A 22,282-nucleotide genomic window follows, 5' to 3' on the forward strand; every position below is an offset into this window, starting at 1 on the left:
AAAATAGATCAGTGATGCATCTTTATCCACCAAAAACTAACAAAATGTACATAGGGGAGCTGCAATATCACAGAATCCTAAACAACCAGCTGAGGTTACCACAACAGTCAGTATCAATCTTGACAAACATGACTCAAGTTTCACAACATTTCCAATAATCTGACATAATCCTATACATCATAGGATTTCATTAAATTTGCAGGCCCAGTTTTCCTTTTGTCTACCCATGGTGTATATTGATTATTTTTCATTGATTGCATTATAGCAAAAGTTGTTGTAAATAATTGCAATTATATTTTTGTAGGCCTTTTTATTGATATACAGTATGTGTAGGCCTAATGTGGATCCCTTCTATAAATCTTTAAAATTCATGTTATTCATTTTTTTGTAATGTAATCCAATGGAAAGACATTAGTTAAGTTATGATGTGATTTGGCTGGTCACATTCCCTACAGGTGTGATATGCAGTTTAAAGTCCTGTTGAACTGGCATAACACTATCATAACGCCCTAAAGAATACACAGAAAACATGTTGGTGAGACAATAAAGTTTTAATTTACTTGGAGAGAAGAGAGTTTGTTTTAAGCTTTATCAACCTGTAATTTAGATGGTTGTGTTTTTCTGAGTTTACTTAACTACAGTATCAAACATGAGTTTATGAATAGCAGCAATCTGACTGAGAACCCATAAAATTCACTGTTGTCCCATCTGATTATTCGGAGCTGAACAAAACCTCCCTGTTTAAATCGAGGTTGGTTATCTCTGGGTAATTGCGGGTAATTGGATGGCCATCAGAAAGGGAAACAGATTTGCAGGTCTACAAACCGTGTTTCATGGGCACATTTTGAGGCAATAGGCAACATTACAGCAGGGTGGGGAATTTATAGCCTAAATTGGACAAGATGAAAGAGGATAATTTCGTAGGCATTAAAGAACCCAAAACTACCTCTTGACACCCCCCTCCGCCACCACCCTATTTTTTTTCTTTTGTATCGTTGTTGTTGTAAAATCGCTCATCTGATTGCTTTAAAATGTTGCCCATTTCTCATGGCCGTCAGATCAACTGAATGGCGTTTGGTCATCTCTTCGTTCATGTTTTAGTCAGGAGATTTATTACAAATGTATGTCATTTAGTGTATAAACTTACAAATATATGAGAAGTGGCCTACGTGTTGGCCCATGACGATTTCATATAGCTTATATATTTAATAAAGTTTAAATATGTGCTTTCAATACATTTATTCATGAGAAGAAAAATATCTGCAAACGTTTTTCAGTCAGTACATTCGTTTCCCCCTCTGAGTTTCCCCTATTTTCTGTTTTATTGTGTTTGGCCTATATTTTGGTTTATTTTGGTAATTTTTGAGCTGTTGGCTAAAAGTAGATAATTGAAAAATTGTCACATATAAGTGATTGACACATATATCTCAGCTGGTGTGTGTGCTCGTAGCTATCCTATTATTATCAAGCTTCCCTTTCGCTGAATTACTGCATGCTTATTTGTACTAATTTTGTTCCATCTGCATCAGCTCTTCAGTTTGCAGAAAATGCGCTGCGACTCTGGGCATCGCATGGTGTGTTCATCTATTCTGATCGTTTTGTTTGTTTACACAACATGCAACAACACAGTAAGAATAAAACGGACCGTCCTATAGTCTATTCATAAAATACAACCCTACTTTATTTTCTGAAGAGTGTTATGTGTTGTCATTTTTGTTTTGAAGAAATTCTGCCCTGAAAACTCCAAAGATTCAGATGTTGAACCCAACAAAACAAACAGGAAATTTAAATAGACTTTGAATTATCCTAATAGCGAAAACAAAATCGCATTTGTTTGATAAGAACTGAGAACCTACCAGCAGGAGGATATTGGGCAATTAATTTTCTGGATGTGCTATAACAAGGAGCATAAAGAAGGATGAATTCACTCACAACTGGAAAGCGCAGTATGGGTGTTAGGTGTTTTTCATATTTAATAGGCCTATCTGTATTGAAATTCGGTGACCTTAGTGATATTATATTATATATTTGTGCAGATAACAACAGAAGCACACATACGTCTTAATCTAATCATCATTTATTTTCTTTTTGATATGGTTTCAATGGCCTGCACTGAGAATAATGAGGATATGGAATTTGAATCAATACCTTATTATTCACTTAGTCTGCACTATTATGAAACATCATTCTTTTTCTGTTGACACAAATACTGATAGACCTAAATCTAACATCATCCCTCTCCTATGTATGTAAATGTGTATAATATTAATGCATACTTTTATGCATATTTATATAGCCTATGTGTAGCCTATACATTATAACATCAGTGTAAATCTATATCTAATTATATGGCTATAGTTATAGTTATATTTCTAACCTTGGTGGCAAATAGATGACTATTATAATATATAATATAATATATAAGATGTATATAATTATTTTCCTCTATTCGGCCTGTGGTCTTCTGGCAGGCGTTATAAATGCCGAAGATCTCAAACATACGCCATCATCAGACTTTGAGTAAGTTACTGTCATAACTGTTCCAAACTGTGTCCACCCTTCTCACGCATGTATGAAGCCCTTTCTTCACCCTCCCCCTTCTTTAACTATAAGGCAGGCCGGAGCCACACAAACTTTCACTACAGCTGTGCGGAGACACCTCGGTTCTCTGCCTCGTTGCGCTCTCGTCGTCTTTGCAGCCCTGCAGTCTCCCCTGCACCTATGAAGCCTTGGAGTAAACGCTGCCAACCCCTCAATTTGATTCACTTCCTGTAGTCAGACTCCTTCCCAAAAGCGGAGAGAGGGGAAAACGGGGAAAGGAAGAAATCTTTCTGTTCTAAATAAGGCTCTCTGAGGAGCAGCAAGCAACTCCTCGCCTCTTCATATCCTCATAACTTTACGTTTGATAGTTTGCGTGCGCAGCGGGGAGATCGTCCTACAACAGCGTCCGAAAGAGAAAAACATTTGCGTTAAAAACAAAACTGTGCGCCAGTTACACCCGAATCCATGGTACGGATGATACAAGTTTTGACGCTCATCGTTGACTCTTCTGCATGAAAATCTCCCCTGATTCCAGGCGCCGAGTTTGGAGACCCTGTACGCTGTGAGACTCCAGGGGTTCATGTATTGGAAAAATGAGGTTTTGTCCCCTCTTTCAGAGGGAAATAAGATTCTGTCCGAAGGAATTCCCACGAAACAGGTACTAGTGTTTTGGAAACGGCCGACTACGGCCCATAACTGTGCGTAAAAATTAGAGAAGCAGCTACATCACTGAACAGCAGCTCAGGCCTACACTGTTTAGTTTACAACAGTAGGGATGCAGAATTACATTTCTATGTGATAATGCAAGGCTGGTTACATGTGGCATAACGATGTAATTGATCCTTACATGGATGAATAAGTATCATAATTTAAAAATGCATCTCAAACAGTTTTGATAAAATTACCAAATTGTCAATCTCCTTTCCTGAACTTTTAAATTTATCACTTATGCGTCTCTCTGCTGTTGGTGACAAACGTGCAGTTTATTTCCAGCCTACAGCATCTAGAGTGTTTGTGTGCGTTTTGTTTTGTCTCACTGTGATGTCATAAGAATCACTGCTTGTGTACTGAGATCAGCTGCACGCGCCAGCCGCTGTGAAGAGGCACGCGCCTCTCTGTTATGAATAGCGTGATTTGCGGTCCGCAGCCTCTTGAGCGCTGCCAATTCGCCCGAGAAGAATTAGATTTTAATTACAGCCATTAAAAATCAAATTTGCAATTCTTTGGGTGACCCGTTGCCTTTTTTTGATTGACAGTTGAAATTGACACTCCGGGTCCCTCTTATCCGCAGCGTTTCAAGCTATTTGTAATTGCAGGTAGTTTTTTCCACTCTCGTGTCCTGGATTGCGAAGAAAATACTATTATTCTGAGAGGCATGGGTTAAGGGCAGGGAAAAATCAATCCAAATTGAAATAGCTTCATTAAAATGTGGCTTTTGTTGCGGGGGCCCTTATATCATAGGTTTAACCGGGGTTTATTGTTAGGACCACTTTATATAGGAGTAGCCTTGAAGAGCTGTCTGCAAATGTCTCCTGAGGATTTCCCAGCTGAGGATGAGACGGGGAAAGTGATGAAGACTTGCCGTTTACTGAACATTGTCTTATAGGTGATCTCTACCGAGCAACAGAATACACCGGGAGCCTCGCGCTGTGTGGACACTAAACACACGCCAATGGTGAGAGGTTTGCCTTTTTATGTTTTCAAAAGATCTGGATAATTCCTCAATGCACAATTGCGCGCAGTAATTCCTATGCGGCATCCAATGCATGTGCAGCAAATAGATTAGTTGTGATTGTTCATATCAAATATTTTTTAAATGTGTGATTCATGTGCGCGTCGCAACATGAATATGGCGACATCTGCGAAACTGGCACTCCGGGAACATGGAGCAGGCTGTCTGTGGCTTTGGGTTTCAAAACTGACCTAAATCATGAATTGTGGAAACATTTACAGTCTCATTCGGACGGAGAATCCCAGCGGTCCAACATGGAGCGGGAGGACACCCGCTCGTCCCCGAGTCCCCCGTCCACCCCCTCCGTGTGTTCACCGACCTCCATCGCCAGCTCGGTGCCGTCTACCGGGAAGAATATGTGCGCCAGCTGCGGTCTGGAGATCCTGGACAGATACTTGCTCAAGGTGAGACGGAGAACCAGACACTGAGCCTATCAGGCAAAATACAACTGATCATCTGCTCCAGCGAGAAGCGATTTGCTTGTTTGTTTGTTTTTTACACTGGCATCAACATAGATCGAGACAACAAATAGGCTAGCATGTCTGCTCAAGATGAGCAAAACCAAGTGTATGAGCGTGACATATGTGTTATTGACCATGGTCCTGTTTTGGTTTGCATGGATTGGCCTGCTGTGTTTCTGCTCTGATGTGCTGGAATGAACACAGGCCTGCACAACTTTAGGCGTTCTCCTTTTTGGCTTTACCCTCTGCCAGTAAAACCAAACATTAGGCACAAATTACATTACAAATTGTTATCCACCTAGGCTGAGAACACGGAAAATCTCCATAACAAATGAGTTGCTTATAACTGCATAAAGCATAATATTGCCTAAACTTATATACATGTAACTATAGTTCTAACATAGGCCTATAGTCGGCTATAATACATAAGATAGGCTACATAGTAAACTATAAATGGGCAATGGAATAAATAATCTAAATGCCTGTTCCAAAACTTAACTGAATCTCCACCATAAAATATAAAACCAGATAAAGGGACGGATGAGGTTTGGCAGAGCTCAGACACAATAGAGTTGTTATGGTTTTTACTGTCTTCTAACTTCAGTGTCAAAACTACGCCCTGTCTTGTCGCGTGCGCTCGCGTGCTTCCAACCAAAACAGTCTTACTCGCGCACAACTGGGTGTGTTAGTCAGGAAGTGTGAAGATCATTAGTTCATTATCTGACTCTATTTGTTTAGAGTCTGCTGTGTAAAGAGTGCAGGACAGGAATTAGGAAAACTCTGGTAGTAGGGACGAGGGACAAGAGTCGCTGTGACAAGTATTTTATTAAAAGATTTAATTAAAGGAAATACTCATATTTATGAAAAGACTGAATATTTGGAAGATTACACTTTATAAGATTGATACGATTTTTTTCGCGTTATATTGGGAATATTAGGAAATTATCAGAATCAATCTATATAGCCTATTTGTACGATTTGCATTTATCTGTCTAAACCTTACATTAAACAAGTATACAATTTTTCCCAAAACATGTTTTGGACAAATAAAAATAGGCTATTTATTTGCAAATACTAAACGTATAAATAAGTAAATAAATAAATAAATGCATAGCCTAAATACATGCATGGCCTACATTCTAAAATGGCAGGCCTATGAAAGGTTATGTAATTTAATTTTATAAATCTAGGCTATAATGACCTAGACTATAATGCCAAGAACCGCTAATTTTTATTTTGGCTATTCATCGTAAATAGGCTTACTCGTGTTGCACTGTTTTAACAATAATTATTCTTCATTCTTGTCTTGAAATGTCGAGCAAATTTCTCATTGGCCGATGCTGTTGATTTTTGTTAATACTTGAGCTAATTAATAAGTAGGCTAAATAAATATATATTGACCTGAAAATAAAAAAAATCATTTTAGCCTAATAATTAACACATTAAATTAAGCATTGTAAGCACGGTATTTTAATTTGTCATCATTTTAGGACAATATTTCAGAATGGATTTATGAGCAATTTAAATGAGTATCATTATGGCCATAATATAGCCTACAAACAAATAACATAACACCATAACAAACAAAATCTCTATAGGCCTAGTCTCATATTAAGATGAACACAAATACTAACGGGATGTTGTTTAGATCTTTCCTAATCATTCCTGCAGTCATAGCGCATTTTGTGAGATAACCTTGATGATCTCTCGCCATAAACTACTAATTTTGGTTAAATAGTTTGGGGACAACATATTGAGGCAACGAGATCGCCTGTTTGTAAACCTTAAAGCCGACTTCATCATTACACTTTGGTCACTTGTAATCCACGGTTATCCATGAATTTTCCTCATTTGCTAATAGGCTATCATCCCAGGATATCGCTTTAAGGAAATAATTCCCTCATTGCCCCAAAATGTTGGTAGCTGTGTTTCGTGAATGTAGCAAGGCCTGCATGTTATTTTTAAGCAACGGTAAATACCTAATAGCTTTAGAAAATATTTCTTGTATATTGAAGAAGATATACGACTATGCTATTTATGAAGATAGCCTATTATGAAGAAGATAGGCTATATATGTATATATACATACTGTATGTAGGCTATATATATAGCTATGTTTATTTCTTAATTATATCACTGTAGGCGTGTATCAGCAAAGTTATTTATCTACTGCCTAATAACGATTAGCTATTATCCCTTACAAAAAAGAGCTGTAGTAAGTCTATAATAATTTTAAGAGTGATACTACATAATTCCCCCAGCAAAGCTATTCTATTCTAAAAACTATTCTATTCTTCAGAGATTAAAACAACAGCACGATAAGGTCACACATAAGACACACTATAGCTGATTAGTATAAAAATAGTGCTAGTATAGCCTAGTAGGTAAAAAATAAGTAAGATAAGGTCGCTATAAACTCACTATTGACCATAGACACACTATAAGTCCATATATGATCAGTATAGGAATACTATAGTGACATCATAGTAGATAAAATACCATAAAGTATTCCAGGGTCTCTATCTACCACAGACACTGTAAGTCCCTGTAGGAATATTATGGAGACTTTTGACTTCAGGATCATATTTGACATGAATGGCGTCTCTTTGCAGGTGAACAACTTGATCTGGCACGTGCGCTGTCTGGAGTGTTCTGTTTGTAGAACGTCACTGCGACAGCACAGCAGCTGCTACATCAAAAACAAAGAGATCTTCTGTAAAATGGATTATTTCAGGTAGGGTAAGTCTATGACTGTGTTTTCAAAATACCACATCCACTCATGCGACATGCAGGCCTCTTTCCCTCTCGCCATCTCTCTCTCTCTCTCTCTCTCTCTCTCTCTCTCTCTCTCTCTCTCTCTCTCTCCCCTTCTCTATCTTCCACACACAGGTAGGACACGTTTCCACTGTTTTAAAAATACCACATACACTCTCAAGCTCGTGCAGTATGGTCTCTCTCTCTCTCTCTCTCTCTCTCACTCACTCACTCACTCTCTCTCACACACACACACACACACACACACACACACACACACACCCCCCCCCCCCCCCCCCCCCCCCACACACACACACACACACACACACGCTGTGCAGCTTATAGCCTTTGAGATGGATGCGGGCTGCCTCATGCGCTTCTAAAAGACCTTTTCAAAAGTCTGAAAGTCTGTAACAAAATAACAGCCTTTAACTATGGTGAGGAGCTGAAAGATAACCACTTTGTTATGGCTAGCCAAACACAACCTCTCCAGTCTGAAAAAGCAGGAATATTTAGCCTTTATTATGTAGTCTAGCCTACTTTACGGGAGGAATTTTTCAGAGCCAGAGTTTTTGGGTGTGAGTCTAAAAGCTAGGCTATTTGATATCATTTTATTTTGCATATTTTTTGCGGAGACATGTTTTTGACCAAGGGGTTTTCCCCATTGGTAACATCTGTCATCTAAATGGAATTAGCAGCTTAGACCTTATCAGAAATTATAAATGGCGGATTCAAAACTCTGTACGGCTATTTTATTTGATCTAATTTCCCGGGGCCAGAGATCATAAGATACACTAAACTTGGGCCTATTTATAGAACGATACAGCTGTTTCGTTTTGATGCTTATTTTACTTCCCCTCAACAATTTTGGTAAAGCCTATGTGCGGTCCTTATTTGACTGCAGGACTGTCCCACATCTCTCAGTCTGAACTGGTCAGTGTTGGTTCGTTTCATCCCAGGCGTCAGAGCGACATGACGGCGGCCTTGTTGCAGCTGGAAGGCCAGCAGTGTTTTAGGAACCGCTGGGTTTCTGCGTTAGGACCAGCAATCTGAAGTGACGCTTCACGTGATAGTCTGTCAAAGCCAAGCTCATCACCCGCGCGCGCGCACACACACACACACACACACACACACACACAGAGAGAGAGAGCAGCTATTGAAGCCGTTAACTTATCAACACACACTTATGCACCACGTGCCACGAAGCGCACAGATTCCTCTTTATCAGCTCGAGAGGCAGATGAAACAAACGGAAATCACCGGAAATGTCAGTTAGAGAGTTTGAGAGTGTAGCCGTCTCAATTTGATTGGACAATAGGCAATCACAGCGTTACAGGACAATGCAAAACTGCAGTAGGAAAACAGGGGGAAAAAATGCCTTTGTGTCTAGGCCTACTCTATTCTTTTCTACTCTATTTACAAGAATGAGTTGAAGACGAGATGGTCTAGGCTATGATACTGCCACAATATCCCCCTATAATTTCCACAAATTAAAATTCTGCCATAATTTGAAAAAACAATCCCATATCCATATTTTGACTACCCTTTTCTATTCAAAATAGTCTGCCCGTGATTCATTTTGGAAAAAAAAGAAAAAATACGTTTTTTTTCTTCTAAATTGAACAAAATGAGTAAAACGAATTCTAAAATTAATTGTACCATCAAAAAGAAATAAAATAAATAATCAAATAAACAATTTAACACCAATCTTATGACACTTTTGCAATCTATCTATCTATCTATCTATCTATCTATCTATCTATCTATCTATCTATCTATCTATCTATTTATCTATCTATCTATCAAATACATTAAATGTGTGACAGGCTATTGGTCAGAAAACAACCTCTATAATGTATTCTTTTTAGTTTTGTTTCATTTTTGTCGACATTCCATTTCTGTCTTTCTTTTTACTCTGCTTTTTCATTGCAAGCAGATAGAAAGGCATACTTACAGAGACAGATAAACAACAGCAGATAGATAGTCATACAGACAGACAGACAGACAGACAGACAGACAGACAGACAGACAGGGAACAATGTAATGTCATGTTTTCATCCTGGGAACTTTCCTGGAGGCAGAGTAGCTCACCATTTAATGTGTTACAGTTGATGAGTTGAAATGGCTGCTGAGAGAGAGAGAGAGAGAGAGAGAGAGAGAGAGAGAGAGGGAAAGAGAGAGACAGAGAGACAGAGGGAAAGAGAAAGAGACTGTTTATCCTGACTAATAGACAATGTGGATATAATTCAGAGAATTTACTTCCAGGGCACGCCAATAGATTGTATCAGTAACTAACCAGGCAATTCACAACGCCTTATAATGTTTTTGCCATGCAGGCAGAAGCAAGGTGTGTGTGTGAGTGTGTGTGTTTGTGTGTGCGTGTTTGTGTGTGCATGTGTGCACACACATACTTGTGTCTGCATGCAGTAAAGGTAGGATAAGGCAGTTGGTCGGTGTGTATTAAATGTGTATAGTACATATAGTTTGTGTGCCTGTTCGTGTCTTTACAAGTGCTTGGAAATTTGATCAGGAGTGTGTGTGTGTGTGTGTGTGTGTGTGTGTGTGTGTGTGTGTGGTACTTGAGGTTAAATGGGGTTCACACTAGAAACAGTGTAGTAAAATTCTGTTCAGTAGCCTGAAGCTGGTGTATATTTGTATATGTGTATGTGGGTGCGCATGCCCGTTTGTGCATGTGTGTGTGTGTGCGTGTATGTGTATGTGTGTGTGTGTGTGTGTGTGTGTGTGTGCATGTGTGAGTGCTTAGAGCTGTGAGTGAGCTATGGTGTTTGTCTGATTGAAACCTAATACCAAGCCACCGCTCTGAGGTTTATAATCACCAGCAATTAGTTGTCCTCCACCCCAGACCCTCAGGCCTCCAGACCAGCAATTAGACTGCCCCGAGTGCCTGGTCAGCATGTTTCTGATCTGAATGTGATTCCTGTCCAAACTTAAAAACTAAACACACACAGACACAGATACATGCGCACACACATATGCACATATACACACCGAGACACACACAAATCCTACAAGCATGAATACGCAACACAACACACACACACACACACACACACAAACCGAGATCTCTGTTTATTTACCCATGTCCAGCAGCTGCCAATCATTTTGCTAATTTTTTTCACAAAATGGAAATTTTTGTGTGTGTTCTGCCACATCATAATAATATTTTACCTGACCCATTTCCATGTAAATGCACCCTCACTATTTACCCCTCCTGCCCTGAATACTGGTCTCTGGGCTGGGAGCGCTAATTAAACATGCAGTGTAGAATTCACATATTTCAAAGCTTTAGACCTGCAAAAACAGTAATCAATGGAGTACAGATGAAGCATAGCATAGAGTCCCATATTTTATATTCATCCCCCAGAGGAACTGTTTATTCCTGCAATACCAAGAGAGAAAAAATGAAAGGTTGGGGGACATCTCCAGTACAAATATTCTGTAATTAGGTACAATGCAGTAATGCTGTGACTAGAAGCTTACCCAAATATGGAAGCTGTGTAGGTGTTTGCACTGGTCATCATGATCCACCTGGATAGGGATTTGAAGGTTAACATGATTTTCCAATGGTTCATAGTTTGCATTTACAGTTTGCAGATTACTGATACTTCTTATAGTGGTAACCATTGTAGAAGTGCTTCACTTCAACCTGCATGTAGCAGCGATACACCTGAGCTTTTGTTGTCCTAATAGATTTTGAAAGGTAGGATAGGACAGGCTGATGGAAAACAATGTTTTTGTCATTTTTGTTTACCACCATAATTCAAATTACAGGTCCATTGCGCTCCAGTGTTTATAAACAGTATGAATGCAAACGCAAAAAAGAAAAAAAACGAGCACAGTGTCACATTTCAAACTCATGTAGCTGTCATAGCACAATCTCTGTACTAGCCATCTTGGGCCATTTCACCTGATAATTTCAGAGGTTCAGAGACCAAACATCGCAAGACAAGATGACAACACATTTACACAACACAGCATATCACACAGTTTAGTGGAACTATCCAGCAGCCTTCTCTTTCCCCAACCCATTGCCTAAACCACACCTCCAAATGTAGAAGTAGTCAGTCAAACTGTGCTCCGTTATGAATTCTTGGCCTTCCACTAGCTTTTTTTAATGATCATTTTTTATGGCATTTCTGTTTTATTAAATGGCAGATAGTGGAGAGTTGCTCTAAAGAGAGGAGTGACAAAGAAAATTATATACTGTCATGACTAGACAGATTGTGCGTTATATTTAGCATGGCCCCTTTCCTCCAGCGTTAGTTAAAATGTTCATACTCCATTTTGATTTTTGATGTGATTTAGGTTTGATTTAAACTAGGTCAGACTACTAGACATATTGCGAGCTAAGAGCTGGACCTTCCACTAAATTTGGCTAAAATCTCTGGAGAAATTTCCTCATTTACATAATCATATTCCAGTGTTTAGATTAGATTTGGCTGGGAGTCACTCTGGGAAATGAGAAAATATTTTAAAAATCCTGCAGTACCAATGAAGCTTAGCTGCAGGGTTGATGCTTCTACAATGGTTACCTCTGTAAATGTAAACTGTAATCTGGGTTTAGGCCAGATTTAAACTGGGCTAAACACCACTGTGAGTCTAGATCCTCTGGGTTCGCTTCAAACCTCTGGAGATATTCCCTCATCTGTGTCAGCCTCTCATCTGGCTTTGGACTGACAGCTGCTTTAATGGGGCGTAATAGCAGGAAATCAGACTGGGTTTCCCCCCCCATATACGTGTGTGTGTGTACTTGGTGGGGGGAGGAAGGTGGAGTGTGTATGAGTGTGCCGGGATGGGGGCACAGGACAGAGCCAGTGCTGTGCCTCAAAAACCCATGTCAGGCCCCAGGGGCTTGCTCTTACACACACACACACACACACACACACACACACACACACGCAAACCATTTCTTTATCACCCCCCCCCTCCCCTCCCTCACCTCACCCCATAGAAACATCATCCCTGCTGGCTGTCCGTGAGCTGCGGGCCACACAGTTAGTTGCAGCGCTGCACTAATCAGGGGGCACCCTGGGATTCTGACACTGTAACCAGAGTCCGCACAGGGAACTTTGTGGGCGAGATGTGTGTGCGCGCGCATGTGTGTATGTGTGCGCATGCATGTGTGTCTGTCTGTGTGTGTGTGAGTGTGTGTATGCGCGCGTGCCTGTGTTATGATATCAAGTATTCATCAACCCACCTTAGCTGATTAGGTCTCCATGGCAACGACGACAAGCAAACCCGGAGTGGAACCGGTACAGAGCAAATTTTTTTGTGTGTGTGTGTGTGTGAACTGAATGGGTTATAAATTGTAATAAGACATCTGCCGAACAATGCTACATATTTGAGAAAGTCTGCTCAGCCAAAGCATTGAAATGCTTTAGAGAGCAGATTGGCTATTACAAAGAAAATGTGCCATATTCAAAATTACTGCAGCGTATGTGAATGTGTTACAATACCCGCTCAAAGAATGGAGAATTGAAATTCCAATAATTCCAAGGTTCCCTTTGTGCAGTGTAATTACATATAAAAGTATGATAATATGTTAAATCTGTGGAGGAAATTGTCTTGAAAGAAACAGGATTAGTTCTCCCTCTCTCCCATTTTTATACTGCAGGCCTACTGAGAACATCCTGCCTCAAAACCACAGTCAAACAAGAACTCTCTCAGGACAAATCCAGCAGAGATTAGTGTATTCTCATAGCATATCAGAATTAATCCAAAAAACGTATACCTCCTCAAGCCTCTCTTTCAGCAGCAGGTGAATTACTGCAAAAAAAAAAAAAGAGTAAAGATTAGAAGAAAGAAGAGGAGAAAAGAGGAGAGGTCTGGGGGAAAGGGAGTTTTGCGGTATAGGATTTTCCTCCAGTGAGTAATATAGGGGCCGTAAGGATTGACATGATTCCAAAATAAACAGCGGGTTTTTTGGTACAAAGACATAATGAGATACAAAAAGAGCGGGGTGGAAGGAGGGAGGGGTCCAAAAAAAAGGGATGAAGGAGGGGTCAAAAAAAGGGATGTGATTTGCTCCTTTTCTGGGTTCTGTCTCCGAGCTTGAAACTGACAAGCTGTCATGCTAGATTAGCCGGAATGTTCCACAATGTTTTTCTCTTTACTGTAGAAACGGCCAGGGATTCTCCGTAACAATCTGAAACGATACATACATACATGCAGTAAGCCATGGAGTCGATTTGTCTCCGGAATGGCTTTATTGGGTTATAGGAGATTTTTGGTTAAGTTCAACATATTTGTGATAACTTAAGCTCTCTGCAAGTGCTGTGCTAGCCAATGTTATTTCAAGGTCTGTGCAAGGACTTTTTCTCATGATGTAGCTGCTAAATGCTAAACTGAATTTGTTTGTTATGGAAGACATCGGGCTATAGGCAAAAGATGAAGAAATGAATTTACCCCTTGGCTGTGTGAACGCAGTGTTTTTATTTGTGCGTTGTTGCATTGGTGCATTATAGTTGACTGGACAGTGCTAATGAATTAGAAACTAGGAAGGCAGGAAGCCAGGCAGACATATAGATTGGTCAAAGAGCAGACAAGTTGGCAGCCAGACAGACAGGCAGACAGACAGACGGGCAGATAGACATGCAGACTGGTGAACAGACAGACAGACTGATAAGAGGCAAGCCGGTAGACACCAGGCAGAGATAGTAGACTTATAGCAATATGAACTATTAATATTCCCTGCCATACCACCTCATGGAATTGAAACTATGATTAAATTTTCTGGCCGACAAGCTCATATACATAAGGACGGGCACAAGCTTGTGAGATGTCAGGGATACAGTATGCTTTCATCCCGGATAGAGTGGACTGGAGTGCACTGATATGCTGCCAAATCCACTCACTTGGCAACCCCCTCGCGCTCTCCTGCATCCCAGTCCTCCTGCTCCCTCTCCCATCAGCGCTCTTCTCTTGGCTTTTTCCCTCACCACTACAACCCTCTGCCTCAGCCACTCACCTCCTCACTCCACGTCCATTCTCCCCCCTCATTCTGCTTCGTCCCCTCACCAGCTCATGCCTCCTTCATTTCCTTGAATCCCACTCCCCCCCCCCTTTCTCTTGGCACTGGGCTCATGTTTGTGATACTGTGTTTATATGAAGTCTAGGTGTAATGCACTCACCTTCACAAACAGAGCTTGGGCTGGCCATCTGTATTGCTAAGAGAGAAACATAATGTATGGCAGCCATATTGTTATTGAGTGTACCAAGGCAACCATATTGGTTCCCCAGTGGTTAAAAGAAACAGCAGCTATTCCAAGGTACTGTGGCCATTTTAGTGTCCAACTTGCCTTTCTATCCCTGCTATGCGCTTTTGGTAAACCCTTGATGTCTGGGCCAGGAAAGTGTCTGTTTTATAGAACAATCAGATCAATGTGGAACGGCTTCAAAATTGAGCTACAACCAGTTGTAAAATATGATGATAGTGCTGTTGCCATAATGTGCTCTATTAAACACTGAAGTGCTTAATGGCTTTGACTCTGGTGTAAAATGGGAAATTGGCAAAATGATCTTCAATTGTATTAAAGCGGTTTGGAGGTTTACTTTGGCGAAATGGAGCTGGTCTGCTCCACAATGCCAACAACACAGTGTTCAGTGAACCCTAACCCTCAGTTAAGGATTACAAGAACTCTCCATTTTCATGCATCTCACACACTGATGTCTGAGTGAGCACGACATTTAGTATAATTAAATCCACAACACTGTACTTCATCTCTGCCTTTATTCTCTGCCTTTATTAAGTTAAATTTCATTTTAGTAGAACATGTTCATTTCTAACATGAATACCTTGATGTGAGCTCATGAGCAATTGTCGTACAGCATTTCCAGACCCAACAATCCACAGTTGTCTCTGGTGTCCCTGTTGTTGCCTTGCCTCTATCCTTCTGTACCCCTCTATCCATTTATCTCTCACCCTCCCTCTCTACCCCTCAACCCCCACCCACCCACCCACCCATCCAGAACAGTAAGTCAGGTGGTTTAGGTTTATATGCTGCCTGACCTCACTGTTGCTATCAGTTACAGCGGGGCGATCTACAGTGATGTCATGCGAGTCTGTCTTCAACTTCCACTGTGTGCAAAATCGCCATGCTTTATGTGTTGGTTGGTTGTGTGTGTGTGTGTGTGTGTGTGTGTGTGTGTCAGGGCCTTCATGCATCAGCCAGGAAATTGCAGGTGTTGGTTTGTTTGCATTCAAGGCTCAGCTTGCAGCCGCAGTCAGAGTTTTTCTGAAGGCCATATCCTTCTCCAAGGTTTCTTCCTCAAGCCCTTTGAGTTCATACTCAGCATAAGTAGTCTGCCAAGGCTTTAAGTTAAAAACACTTCTTTTCAAGTTCAGAGAAAAGGGCCTCTCTTTCCTCAAAAGTGTGTGTGTGTGTGATTCTATGTCTGTGTTGTCTGGCAGTGGGCTCGAGATGAGATTGAACAGATCATCAACCACTGTGGTTTTCTCCTCTGAAATACTGCTGTTAAGATTCTTACCCCAGCTACGAACCACTGACTCCTCATTCTGTCTCTCTCTCTCGCTCCCCCTGCCTCTGTTGTTCTCTCTTTCTCTATCTCACAGTAGGTTTGGTACTAAGTGTGCCCGCTGCGGTCGGCAGATATACGCCAGCGACTGGGTGCGTCGGGCAAGAGGCAATGCGTACCACTTGGCATGTTTTGCCTGCTACTCTTGTAAGAGGCAGCTGTCCACGGGAGAGGAGTTTGGCTTGGTGGAGGAGAAGGTCCTGTGTAGGATCCACTATGACACCATGGTGGAGAACCTCAAACGAGCTGCTGAGAGCGGTGAGTAGTGGTTCTGGTCTGTTTGCTCTGGTGGTTCTTGGTGGTTCTCAAAAGTCTTGGACACAGGGAAGTAGCGCTGCATGGGTCTGATATATGTAGACAGGTGCTCTTTGGTAGATCCAGTGGCTTTCCAAGAATATAAAAACACATTTGGATGTTTCACTTGCTAGCAGACAGATGAATGTCGTGAAAGGCAGTGATCCAAAAGAGAACCAAAGCACTCCGTCTTCGAAGACCATTAGCTCGGTACGCGTTGGTCCTTTTTTATTGTCTTGAGTCCCTTGGTTCTCATTTGGATCACTGCCTTTCATGACATTCATCTATCTACTAGCAAGTGAAACATCCAAAAGTGTGTTTTGTATTTTTGGAAAGCTACCTTATCTACCAAAAAGCAGCTGCAGCGCTTCTTTTCAGTCTGCTAGACTGTCTGCTAGCGAGTGAAACATCCAAAAGTGTTTTTGTATTTTTATCTGAAAATGTATTTGTGCATTTGAATATATTTCATTTTATCTTGTGAAAAAACATCTTGCGTAATATTGCATAATTGCGTCTGGCCAATACATTTCTAATTACTGCTTGGTTCTGATGGGTGCCCACATGACAAGAGTATGAGTAGGTCATGCTGTTTGAGCCCAGGACTAGACTGTATTTCTCAAATTTGGGTCTTTCTGTGATACAGTGTGCAGTAGTTCAAATGTCAAATTTGAGTTTATTTGCTGATGTTTCCTGGGATATTTTTAGTCTCTTCTCTTCGTTTAATCTTGCCACTCACCTGCCTCTCATATGTCTCTCTGCCATCGTTTCTTCCAGGCAGCGGTATCACTTTAGAAGGAGCAGTTCCAACAGAACAAGACAGCCAACCCAAACCTGCCAAAAGGGCACGAACCTCGTTTACTGCAGAACAACTACAGGTCAGACACACACACACACACACACACACACCACACCAATGTCAACCCTACCAAACGATGAATGTGTTCTTAATACAATTGTGCGGCTTCTTTCCTGGCCAAAACACAATTCATCTGCGCAGCCTTCTCTTCAGCTGTGAGATTCAAACCACCACATTTTTTACCGGAAATATTTCATGGTTTCTGTCATAAACTGATTTCAGCAGCATCCGATTTCACGCCAATGTCTCGTCTCTGTGCAGATCATGCAGGCCCAGTTTGCCCAGGACAACAATCCAGATGCCCAGACGCTGCAGAAGCTAGCTGACATGACAGGCCTTAGCAGGAGAGTTATACAGGTCAGTACACAGCCATCCACACACTCCTGGTTCTCATGAATCTGCTTATGTTATGGTGCTGGTGAAGCATATGGAGTAAGGAGAATTAGACTAAACAGTTACTGAATTACAGCAACATACAATTACCTACTACTTGATCCAGACATACAATTAATAAAGACATGACCGTGGGAAATGGCCATTTTATGATTAAATGATTTTTTATCTAAATAATAATAAAACCAAAATGTTTAGATATTTACACTCTTATTAAACATTTTATCTGTGTTTTAACTGTCATTCATGAATTGTTTTTTTTTAAACATATATGCGAAATAAATCTACATATTCTATTCAAGAATATAGCTACATGATGTCTGGTTACATTGCATCTTCATAGGTGTGGTTTCAAAACTGCAGAGCAAGACACAAAAAGCACACGCCCCAGCACAGTGGGGCTCCCCAAGGTCATCCCCAGTCCCGGATACCCTCCTCCCTGCCAGATGAGCTGCATTACTCCCCCTTCGGCAGTCCAGAGAGAGCGCGCATGGTGGCCCTGCACGGGTACATCGACAGTGAGTGGTGGTTTACTTCTGTGTGGTGAAAAGGATCACAAACATCTCAGCTGAATCTCTAACTGAACGGTGAATTAGCATGCTACAACTTATTATCCCAGTTTAGACGATTACTGACTATTAGACACTTTTTATGTCATTGTTTTTGTGTACTGTTATACTACAATATTTAAAACTGAGACTCCTCTTGTATTTTAAACGGCTCCCTTCTGTCCCCCACTTCTCTAGGTCATCCCTTCTCCGTGTTGACCTCGCAGAGTCTCCCGCACCAGGCCATGTCGCTGCCGCAGCTCCCCCTCAGCCGCTAGCACCCCACCATCACCACCAGCTCCGCCCTGGTGACCCCTAACCTCTGGAGCGTAACCCTTGACCTCCCATCACTGACGTCCGCCAACCTGACCCACAGCTCAGACAGGAGTCAACTCGGGGGAAAACACAAAATCTTACCCCCTGGAGCCCTCACCACTCTGGAGAGAAAGAGAAAGAAATGGAAGAAAGTGGGAAAAAAAAAGAAAAAGATACAGCCGTCATTGTGGTTTTTTTTTTTTTTTGAACAGGAATATCTCACCTGCAGCCAGTCTGTCAAAATGATTGTGAAGCGTTTATCATTAGCAGGAATCCATTGACTGCCCACTAGTAGTTTACTCTACCTAAGGACCCATTTTTCTCCATGTGTACAGCGTCCTCCTCTCTGCTCGTCCGCCCTCTGATCTGTTGTTACTTGAAGGGGGAGGGAGATTTGAAGGGATGAAACTGACCGAGGAAGCAGGATTGATGCCTCTTGAGCGCTGTCAGAGATCTGGAGATAAATAGAGAGGGGAAAATTTAAGGGGAGCTGCCGTTGTGGCCCAGGGGCCGGGCACGCACAGTAGACCACATTGGAGGTAAGACACCTCCCTCTTTTCTCTCTAAACAACCATGAAGGAAAACTAAATGTAAACTAAATAAATACGCTGACTGTTGGAAATTTTTCCTGAGGTATTGAGGAATGACACTTTATAACATCTCAAAACTAAAAAAAAAAGATACATTTCTCAATCACATTTTTGGTAAATTCCCCACTGGAATGAGGTGTAGAATTCAATATGCTTTTTTTTTTTTTTTTTAACAATGAGAATAAATTGCGTGCCTTATCTTTTCAATTGTTAAAAGCAAACGCCGTTTACAGCAGTGAATCGATTTGTAAATTACAATTCTAGTCTATAATTCACCATTGAACAGGATTAAAGTTAAATTTCATTTGGGTGATTATGTTTTGTTTGCATGTGTTTACACTTGTAGAATAAATTGTGAAGGTTTTACAGCTTCCATTTCCAGAAAATCACAAAGCATACCTCTGCAGAGTTTGTCCACAGACTCTATTGGAACATTGTGGCATTTCAACTGCTTATCATGAAAGAAACCTCAAAGCACAACTTCTAAGCTTGTGTATCTGTTTAAATTATGACTCTAACATTAGAAGCAGGAACCGACAGCCTCGAGCCAACACAATCCTGTCAACCTAAAGCTGTTTGATTTCTTTTTACCGAGAGAGAAAGAGAGGGAAGTCTGACATGAGCATACTGGTCACACTGGCCTAAACTTACAAAGACTGAAGTGTCAGAAGTTACATGTAGAACTTATTTCGTATTTCCAAACAGGTGTATTGTCACTAATTTATGATTTCCTGGGTCGCTTGTCCAGCCTCTGTGTGTGTGTGTCTTTCGCTCTCTCACTGCAAGAGGGGAAATGGAGTATTGGTACAATATGGACAATATGAAACAGACTGGGGTTGTACATAGTAAGACGTGTGTGTTTCTCTGTGTGTGTATGTGTGTGTATTGGCAGGGGTAGAGAGTGTGCATCTGTATTTTAGTGCCATGGCCATTGTGTGAAGAACAGGATCCAACAAGACCTCAATGTCCTTGTATTTATTGAGATGGTTAATCCCTGTAAAGCACTTTTTCCCCCCCCTCTGAAATTGTTTTGTTTTATTAAAAAACATGAAATGAAAACAAAAGTTTATTTGATAGACTGTGCATCATAAATGTTTTGTGTACTAAAATGCAATAAAATAGAATGTGATATTTTTGTGGTTGGTTTTGGGTCATTTCAAGGATAGATTAGTGAAGCAATAAGTCACTTTTACTTTACCCAAACAACCTGTTTGGCACAAAGCAAAGAAAATTAGGCACAAAATCTAGGCTCACCTCCTGGAAGAGATTTTTTGAGTGGCAAAAAAAGAAAAATAGAAATGTGGTAATCTACATATTCTATGTGGCTTATAATTAAGTGTGATGTTTCTCTGTCTCATATGTGTGTGTGTGTTGGTGCAGCTGTGCTTTCTGATATGTGCTTTGCCGTTTTGTTGTTTGGTTATGTGTCCATGTTGGTGCATGTATGTGTTGTGCATAATTGTGTACATCCTGGTGTGTTTATGTACATGTGTGTGTGTGTGTGTATGTGTATGTGCATGTGTGTGTGTGTATACCCAGCATGATGCAGGAAGTAATCACGGCTCTTGTTGCATTGCCGCTGTGCTCTTCGTGGGTCAGTGTGTGCAGCCGTGACTGTGGCCTGCTGCACTCTTCTGCTCCTTCACATCCATCACACAGACAAAGCCACTGTCAGGGTGCATCATGGGATAGATACCCTGCATACCTGGGCAAATTACTGCAGTGGAATACCTTTTTAAATACTTGAAGAATTGACTTGAACTCTTATCCTAATATTCTAATATTTCATTTATTTATCTTATATTGATCTTTTAACTTAGATCACATATTTGAAACAATTTTCTGGTAATATAGGTAAAGTGGTACGTTTGTGAAGGGTCTGGTCCTAAATGAATAACCATCTTTACATGATCCTCACCTGTAGATCTGTACAGTCTACGTTACCTGCACATTAAAAACAGGTATTATTTTGAATATTCGAGTATTCTGTTTTGGAGTTGGAGCATGTGTGCATGTGCATGTGTCATATCCTGTTTACAACAACCTGGATAAGCTCAACCCTTGATTATAAAAATATGAATATGAATATGATAGCTGAGGTATTCCAGTATTGACCCAGATACCGAGGCATGTCAACACCTTATTTTATTTATTGTTGTTTTAGTGTAGACAGTGAATGTTATGTTTCCATGGTAATATTCTGAATATTCTCTTTATTTATGTATATAAGAATACTCATTGCTGGGACATGTACATGCATATAAACAGTGTATCCTAAAAAACGCCCTATCTGGGAAATGAGCTAGTAATCAAAATGCCCTCATGTGCTAAATGCTGCAGTTCTGGTTAAGTGTGTAAAACCAACAGTGCATCATGTTGAAGACAGGAAGCCAAAATCTTTTTTCTTCTCTTTGAGTGCTGCAGATCATCTTTTTATTTCTACAAAATTATGGGGCTCAATTTAAGTTTGTGTCTTTGTAAATTAATTACTAATTACTCATAAATTTGTGGTGTTCAGGTTGAAACAAAACACTGAATTTTACATGGACAATCTTTACCTTTAGGCATTCAGAAACACTCAGACAAACACACAGACAACACAGACAAAAGTCTGATAAACACACAAGAGAGAGATAAACATACTGACAAATATCTTAATAAATAAAAGTTTTATTTAGACAATACGCTCCTGGCTTGCAGCCAAGAGTTCTGATGGAGGTCAAATAAATCTTGTACATTTGCTCAAAACATCATAAATGTCAAGAATAGCTCTCAGACCTCCCTCTCTCTCTCTCTCTCTTGCTCACACACACACACACACACACACACACACACACACGCACACACACACATACAGTGCTGATGACGTTGAATATATTGAAAAGCATGCAGCGCTGCAGCAACATGAGCAAGGAGGGAAAAAAATACACTGCAAATCCAGGAAGGTAACCTAGTTGCATGATTTGTGTTTCTTTCATTATATTTCTTGCAAATACACATAAATTAACTGCAAAAAAAAACAAAACAAAAAAACGAATGTAGGCAACCATACAACTATACAATATACCACAAATCACAGGAGTAACTCATTTGAAAAAAATAAAAATTAAAACATAAATAAATAAAATAAGAAAAAGGTATAGGTTTACTTCCCAAACAAAACAATATTTCTACATTTCCTCTACCTCTAAAACAAAAAAAGAAAAGATTGAAGATAGAAATAAATAAAAGTCTAACATGTT

The 22,282-nt window shown here is 40.4% G+C and overlaps 1 protein-coding gene across 3 annotated transcripts; it reads left to right on the forward strand.

Annotated features, from left to right (window-relative positions):
* The first annotated feature begins 2,712 nt into the window (after window positions 1–2,712).
* Window positions 2,713–20,146, forward strand: lhx6a (LIM homeobox 6a). Of its 3 annotated transcripts, none has more exons than XR_011785168.2 (9): window positions 2,713–3,199; window positions 4,148–4,216; window positions 4,495–4,677; window positions 7,347–7,468; window positions 16,082–16,302; window positions 17,113–17,213; window positions 17,456–17,551; window positions 17,951–18,105; window positions 18,334–20,146. XR_011785168.2 is itself a non-coding variant. In XM_071913508.2 (9 exons), exons 1-9 carry the CDS (start codon window positions 3,122–3,124, stop codon window positions 18,411–18,413), a joined length of 1,125 nt encoding a protein of 374 aa, XP_071769609.1. In that variant the 5' UTR covers window positions 2,713–3,121; the 3' UTR covers window positions 18,414–20,146. The 3 variants fall into 3 exon arrangements, 2 of the variants coding, with proteins under 2 accessions (XP_071769609.1, XP_071769610.1); XM_071913508.2 differs by having other exon boundaries at window positions 17,931–18,105; XM_071913509.2 differs by having other exon boundaries at window positions 16,085–16,302; window positions 17,931–18,105.
* The last annotated feature ends 2,136 nt before the right edge of the window (window positions 20,147–22,282 follow it).

This window comes from Centroberyx gerrardi, chromosome 2 (genome assembly GCF_048128805.1).
Source record: "Centroberyx gerrardi isolate f3 chromosome 2, fCenGer3.hap1.cur.20231027, whole genome shotgun sequence".
Taxonomy (NCBI): domain Eukaryota; kingdom Metazoa; phylum Chordata; class Actinopteri; order Beryciformes; family Berycidae; genus Centroberyx; species Centroberyx gerrardi.

Excerpts from the sequence above, each read along its gene's own strand:
- lhx6a (XM_071913508.2), top strand. The coding sequence starts at position 3,122 with ATGTATTGGAAAAATGAGGTTTTGTCCCCTCTTTCAGAGGGAAATAAG. Across the intron at positions 17,214-17,455 it reads TTACTGCAGAACAACTACAG|ATCATGCAGGCCCAGTTTGC; the intron begins GTCAGACACACA and ends GTCTCTGTGCAG. Across the intron at positions 17,552-17,930 it reads TTAGCAGGAGAGTTATACAG|GTGTGGTTTCAAAACTGCAG; the intron begins GTCAGTACACAG and ends GCATCTTCATAG.